This window comes from Sitophilus oryzae, unplaced genomic scaffold (genome assembly GCF_002938485.1).
Source record: "Sitophilus oryzae breed Bouriz unplaced genomic scaffold, Soryzae_2.0 scaffold_1190_pilon_pilon, whole genome shotgun sequence".
In the NCBI taxonomy this organism is placed as follows: domain Eukaryota; kingdom Metazoa; phylum Arthropoda; class Insecta; order Coleoptera; family Curculionidae; genus Sitophilus; species Sitophilus oryzae.
The window spans coordinates 1,144,367-1,152,261 of NW_022145827.1; the positions used below are offsets into that span (position 1 = coordinate 1,144,367).

The 7,895-nt window shown below is 33.1% G+C and overlaps 1 protein-coding gene across 1 annotated transcript; it reads left to right on the forward strand.

Moving 5' to 3' along the window:
• Positions 1 to 2,582: 2,582 nt before the first annotated feature.
• Positions 2,583 to 4,366, forward strand: LOC115891688 (KRAB-A domain-containing protein 2-like). The gene has a single exon (XM_030912230.1). The coding sequence runs from the start codon at positions 2,642 to 2,644 to the stop codon at positions 4,289 to 4,291; it is 1,650 nt and encodes a 549-aa protein (XP_030768090.1). The 5' UTR covers positions 2,583 to 2,641; the 3' UTR covers positions 4,292 to 4,366.
• The last annotated feature ends 3,529 nt before the right edge of the window (positions 4,367 to 7,895 follow it).

Here is a 7,895-nt window from a genome sequence, read left to right on the forward strand (position 1 = left end):
TAGCCCACACATTCGTGGACCACGCCTCATGTCAACAGTAGATTCGTCAAAGAAGTATAGAAACGAATCAATACGAAAGACGCCACGATCGTGAATAAGCAAATCAAACGTGTTAGATATTTCACGAACCAAATCGATAGTGAATAAGAAGTCGCAGAGGAAGTTGAGGTAAAAAAAGCATATTTTGCACTATTCTCGCATTAGAAAATATTTTTATATACAGTAATGACACGCAAGTAAATTAGAAATATCTGATGAAAAGACGTAAAATAGTAAATATTGACAACTCTGTGAAGAGATATTGATATGAATGCCACAATTAATTATTTTTACTCGTCTTTTAATGTCGTAATATTTGGGACATTAGTGTACAACCTTCCACGAAAGGAACTTTATAGAAGACTGGCGCGTTTGTCGTGTAAACAGCCTACGATCGCTGGACGATTTTCGTTTTTCACGAATGGTTTTTTTATACTTTCGTACTTCACGAAAGTGTGGGCCACGAATGTGCTTCACTACCCGCGTCAAACCAGCTTTATGTAGAATATGTTTCCATTTTCAGCAATTTTCTGAGAATGTAGTTGTTGTTAAAGTTAAACTAATTTGAGAGTTATGTTGAAGTAATGTCAGACATATCACAGCCACCTAGATTTTATCAAATATTAAAGATCTACTGATCCTAATTCATAAAAATTTAAATATCTAGGGAAATCTTTATTTGAGGGGTAGGCAACCTTTATAGTATTTTGAAGAAACACGATTTCTTTATTGAATATCGGAATAATATACTAAGTGTTTACTAATATACTATTTAAAATAAAACAGCAGCTTGCCTTTAGAGCTGGTCAATGTTCAATATTCATTTTTTCTCACCCTGTACAACTTTTACGTCAAGTTTTAGTTTGATTTAAAGAATAACAGTTATTTTAACTACATATTAGGCTATATACCGGGTAAAATCCAATTTAGGTAGCTTTTATTAAAGTTTAAATTTTGTTCTTCATTTTTAGAAAATATTAAATATTATGTCCCTATATTTTAGTTATACAGGGTGGTCCGAACTGTATTCCGGAAACTTCGGCAGTATATTCTGCAGATAAAAATAAGTAAAAAAGTTCGTATAAATGTATCCTAAAATGCTTGGTTTTGGAGATACAGGGTGTAGAAGTTTCATTTTTATTTTGATTTTTTCCAAATAATTTCTGGAGTGTCTGGGAGTTTTTTGACATGAGAAATTTGATTTGATGTCAATATGACTCAGAGGATTATTACTTGTAGAGGGCGCCACCTACATATTTTTAACTGGTTTGAAAAGTAATAATTTTTGTCCGTACCTGTATAAAACTACTGAGTAAAAATATATACATTTACGACAGTTTTTACGTAAAAAAGGTATATGGGTAAAAATCGCTACGATGAATGGTTCTCGAGATATTTGGAAACGAAATTAGGCAGTACCTTTCATCATTGACATAAATTAAATATGTTGACTAAATAGTTATTAGACTGAAATTATAAATTTGAAATATTTGCGTGTCAAAAGTTCAACAGAAACTGTTTTATCATTTTTTCGCAGAAAAATTTATTATTAATTAAAAAAAAATCCCAAATTTATAATTTCAATCAAATAACTATCTACTCAACGTGTTTATTTTTTGTCAATAATGACATGTATTGACTATTTCCATTCTAAATATCCTGAGAACGGTTGCTCGTAGCCATTTTTACCAAGTGACCTTTTATACGTAGAAAAAATGTATATTTTTTCACTCAGTAGTTTTATACAGGCAGAGATAAAAGGTCGAGTAAAAAGTTAATATTTTTCAAAACAGTTAAAAAACATGTAGGTGGCGCCCCCTACAAATAGGAGTCATATTGACACCAAAATCAAATTTCTCTTGTCAAAAAACATCCAGACACCAATTTTCATCCAAATATTGACGTTATATTACTTCATAAATTATTTGGAAAAAATCGAAATAAAAATTAAATTTCTACACCCTGTATCTTCGAAACTAAGCATTTTAAGACATACATTTATACGAACTTTGTTACTTATTTTTATCTGTAGACTATGCTGCCGAAGTTTCCGGAATACAGTTCGGACCACCCTGTATATTTCTGTATTGAAACTTACCTTTATTACACCTAGAGTCCGAAAATAAATTAATATATAGAGTTTTCCATTACAAAAAACAGAACTTTAATGTGTAACTTTTTTTCGGGACACCCTGTAAAACTCTGTTGTAAATTAACTTAACATTTACTTACAAAGTTCCATTGCAATACAAACTGCCGTTCTCCTTGAAGCATCCGCGTCGTATGAGAAGCACCACTCTGTATATTTATGTTACTGGGAAAGTTCGTAATAAGTGAGTGAATGTCTACATTCACCAGTCAACAGCGACAAACAATAAACGAGTCGGTCAACGACCGACCGTTTCTAATTTTATCATAAATTTGGACTTTCACCGGTGTATATCGGCACACAACAAGCCAGCTCCGGTGAAAGGTGGAAAAGGTTATTCCTTGTCCTCGCTTCTATCGTTCTCTGTGTTGGTTTGGCGTCAGTGTTACGCAAGGTTTGATAGCGTGCGTGTGCTTTTACAAACTTGCTCTATGTTGTTATAATTTGTGTTCAATGGCCGCTCCAGTGAATCGTGATCAGTTTTTTAAAAAACTACATACCCTAATTGAAAGTAAACGAAAAGACAATTGCTTTTATTTTTCTAAAGAAAAATATTCTAAAATCTTGTCTGAAGTGATTTCCGCTAAAACTAAGTGCTGTACACCTTCGGACTACAGACGTTTAAAACGTTTTGACATATTAAATGTTGGTGATGAACAAAAGTTGATTGTGCCATTAAAACCAGGAGAAACAAATATCCAGTACTATGTTACAAATGACGAGCTGTTTGATATACTTTCCGAAACTCACGTGAGAACAGGCCATGGAGGAAGAACACGAATGCTGAACGAATTGCAACTTAAATACAAAAACGTTACTTATGAAGTTACCATGTTGTATTTAAATTTGTGCCAGCAATGTCAAAGGAAACACAGTACGCATAAAAAATGTGTTGTTAAACCAATAGTCGGTTCCCAATTACATTCTAGATGTCAAGTGAACTTACTCGACTGGGAACTACACAGTGATAGTGACTACAAATTTATAATGGTATTTCAAGACCATTTAACTAAGTTTGTCCAGTTACGACCTTTAAAAACCAAGAGAGCGGACGAAGCAGCATATCATCTACTTCACATTTTTTTGACGTTTGGTGCTCCCGCCATATTGCATTCAGATAACGGTAGAGAATTCAGTGATCAAATCATATCTGAACTAAACGCCATGTGGAAAGATGTTAAAATTGTGCACGGAAAAGACACAGTCGAAAGAGACTATCGGGATATACAGAATATGTTAACTGCATGGATGCAAGATAATAGTTCGAATAATTGGTCAGAAGGTTTGTCGTTTGTCCAATTCACCAAAAATACAACTTATCATGCTGAAATACGCCAGAGTCCATATGAAGCCATGTTTGGCACTAAGCCAAGAAGGGGCATAGAATCGACATCTCTTCCTGGACAAATTACAAACATTAGAACGGAGGAAGAGCTAGAAGCCTACGTTAATACTTTTGATGAAAATTTGATTAGTGACCATATTGATGACCAAGCCAAAATAGGCATAGCATCGTCATCCCTTCCTGGACATATTACAAACATTAAAACAGAGCATGAGCTAGAAGTCTACGGAAATAATTTTGATGAAAATTTGATTAGTGACCATACTGATGACCAAGCCATGTTTGACGTTATGCCAGATAGGAGCATAGCACCGTCATCTTTTCCTGGACAAATTACGAACATTAAAACGGAAAAAGAGTTAGAAGCATACGTTAATAATTTTGATCAAAATTTGATTAGTGGCCATACTGATGACCAAGTCATGTTTGACGTTAAGCCAGAAATGTGTGTAGCATGGCCATCTCTTCCTGGACAAATTACAAACATTAAAACTGAACAAGACCGAGAATCATACGTTAATACTTTAGATGAAAATTTAATTAGTAACCATATTGATGACCATGATTTAGATGAAAACGACATACATGACAAAAATACCATTGAAGCTTTATCTCAAGTACCGATTGATCCGCAACCAAGCACATCTCCATCTCAAGCGCTAACTGAAGAGCATGAGTTAATTTCTTTAAAAAGAGTAGCCTCAAAACGAAATCTTCGACTTCAAGCAACAAAAATGCTACGAATCTCAAAAGAATAAGAAATTAAACTCTCTGACTTTTATGTTGCTTGAAATGGTCATTTGTCATGGTAGTTTAAGTTGTTGCAATAAATAATAAAATTACCATCAATTTGCTTTGTTTTTTTATATTCCAGTTTAAAAATTGAAACACAATATTATTTTAGTTGTATTTAATTTTAGGTTCAATAATTTCTTTGTGTTTATTGAAAAACTTTTCCATGCTTAATAAATAAATATTTATAACTTATAGAATTTAATTTTTATTTTCATTTTTGTATTAGGTAGAATTTGTTAATTTTGAAGTTTAACTTGATATAATGTCATTTAAATAGAACGTCAACAGTTTTTGTAGACGTTTGTAGAATTGTTCTCGAATAGTGGCATTTAGATATTTTAAATATGTTTTTCTTTGTTATTTGTATTTTTTACTTCCGACGACGGAAAGAGATATATACCCCCTTACTATTTTAATAAAAAGTTACATTTCAAACTAATTTTTCGTGGAAATCAATAGATACTAAAGTTATGTTAAAAAATAACACAAAAAAGGGAAAACTTTCTCAAAGTTTAATAATATATTTTGCCAAAATACAAAAAAAATGCAAATTCCATAAAGAAAAATGTTTGACAAAAAAGAGAAAATAAATAAATAAATAATAAATTCTGGCAAAATTAAGGTTACTAAAATAAAGTATTGCCTCCTCGATTTGTTATGAGTGCATCAAGTCTTCGGGACATCCCCACTATAAGGTTGTTTATGGTTTCTTGAGGTAAGTTCTGCCATTCCTCTTGAACGGCAATGATCAACTCTGGCGATTTCTTGGTGGGATATTTATGGTGATATATACAGCTCTGATGATGTAGTCCCAGGCATGTTCAATAGGATTCATATTGGGGGAGAGTGGAGGCTAGTCCAAACGAGTTATTTCCCCTTCATTTTCTTCCTGGACCAACCTAGCTCTGTGAGGACGAGCTTATCCATGAGAATAAAATTATTGCTTTTCTTCTAAAAATTTCTTCTCGCAGTGGATAAATTATTGGTCTGATTACAGTTTCCACATACAAATGGGCGTTCATCACCTTAAGAATATAAATGAGCACTGTTCGTCTATTATACATGATGCCACCCCAGATTATCTCAGTTCCTCCTTGATAAGGAGCAACAACAGGGGCTGTATTCAAGCGATGCTGCCTTCCTATCTCCCTCCACACTCGCTGACGATAGTCATCACTGATCAAACCTATCCTGGTTTCGTCAGTAAAAGCTACGTTTCTCCAGTGAGGTAATAACCAGTTCTAATGTTCTCTAGCCCACTGTAGCCTCCTTTGCCTATGGTGTAAAGTTAATAGAGTGACTCGCAGTGGACGTCTACGCCGCAATCCAGTATTAAAAAGTCGCCAAGAATTGTTTCGGCTTGATATCACTCGGTGGTAAGTTCGTTGAAACTGAGACCGTAGCTCTCGAATTGGAACTGACCGATTTCTCCTGGCAAATTGAGCCAAGTAGCGATCCTCTCGTTCAGTCGTTACCCTTGTACTGTCCAACCTAGGACGAGATCTTATATTTCCGGTGTCCATATACCGTTGTATAATTCGGCTTACAGTACTTCGCACTAAATTTAAACGATCAGCAATTGCAATGCCTGCTGAGACCTTCTTCATGCAAAGCGATAATTCGGGCCCTATCGCAGGCAAAAATTTCGTGCCCTGGCATTTTTGTCGCCTTTCACAACACTTACTACAAGATTGAACTCGAACTGAGAAACAAAATTTGACTGCAAATAGCGAAACCATACACATTCCATCGATAAGGTTTTCTTTCATTGCTTTTATGACCTATTTTTTGTAGACACATATTAAGGTATTTATAAACATAGCCACAACAATATATGCTATGCAAAGAAATAAATTTATCTGGGGGGTGCAAGACTTTTGCCGATGAGTGTATTTTTTTTAATTTTCTTACCGTGGCGAAATACCCATAGGACTTTTTTGGAAAGATGAATCCACCACATAGTTATAGACATTTTCTACTTTACTTTTAATATATTAATCCTCCAACGCGTGAATAGACACAAAACTTTGCAATCTTGAATTTTTATTTTTTATCAAAAATTGACCACTTTACTTTTAACACTGGACTAGCATTTAGCGAAAGAATATTAAAAATAAGAATGAATAATATTGCAATTAAGTTCTTTTAAAAATATAGTGAATCGACTATCAAGAAATTATATCAATTTATCGTTAATTTTGATATAATTCATAACATATTATGTTTCTATACTTCAACAAAAATATATTATAAAAATCTTTAATTTTGTATTCTAAATATCCCATGTTTGTACATCGCTTGAATAAAGCATCCATAAATAAATGTAGTTATGAATAGATTCCATTGGAAGAAGTGTATGCAAACGGCCATATAAAAGCAGTAAAGCGGGTGTTTTTTGTTCCTTAAGCCATTCAGCAGATGATTTTATGTTGTTAGCCTTTGCTATTAACCTGTACTTCAGAACTACTAGCTGGTTACTTTCCGATATTTATCTTCACTTTAAAACACTCTTACTTTCGATACTTCCTTATTTTACTTTTAGTTTGGAATAAAATATAGTACCCTAGCCTACATTTTTAGGAGTGGAACTATGGAAATATATTTGATATCAATTAAACTTTTAATTACGTAATTGAGGGTGAGATTTTTACATTTTTATTGTTGTCAACCACTGAGATATTCGGCGCCGCGCCGGGCTGACCAACTGGAATTTAAATTTCGCGCTGGAGATTCAGGTGGTAGATCTGCTGTAAAAAATGTCAAGTTGCCATTTATTTATTTATTTCCTGACATTGTCATTCGTCTTGACACTTTAGTTTTGCATTACGAGTTATTAGTTTAAACAACTAATACTTTAAGCTTAAAAATGTTTACTAGCAGACCTTGCAGTCGAACATAGTCCTTTTTAGAACTTTTTTAGAGCGAAGTGTACAAGATAGCTTAATAGCCGTAAAAAACTCATCGCAACTTTATTGGAATATTTGGAACGGGAAAGCGGTAGTAATGGACCTTTATGTCCCTTAAGTGCTCTTAAGAAAGTGAGTTTTGTTGATGCACATAATATCTGTTTATATAGGGTTGTTCACCACATACGACACGGAGTATTGTAGCTAAACGATTATATTTTTACAAATTTCAAGTTTTGGGTTCGATGAAGGACTATTAGAGGTACAATTTAAAAATAATTTGACAAGATACAGAGTGTCCCAAATAAGTAAAAAATATCAAAGTTGTATTTTTTTAAATAGAACACCCTGTATATTATTACATTTTTAGTTTCTACGATTAAAATAAAGGTAAATTTGATTAAGGTTTATTATACTTAAACCTTACCGTTTTTGAAATATTTTCATTTTGTGAAATTGCAGTAAAAATTTTATAGCTTCATTTCTCCAAGGGTATCAATGTTTTTAATACTAAATATTTAATGAAGTTGATTTATTGATCTGTTATTATGTTGCAATAATAAAAATAATACTACCTTATACAGAGTGTCTAAAAATTTATTTTAAATAATTATTAGCTTCAAACGGCAATAACTTGTTTAATTTAAATGGAACACCCTGT

Coding starts and splice junctions, on each gene's coding strand:
- LOC115891688 (XM_030912230.1), top strand. CDS start 2,642: ATGGCCGCTCCAGTGAATCGTGATCAGTTTTTTAAAAAACTACATACC.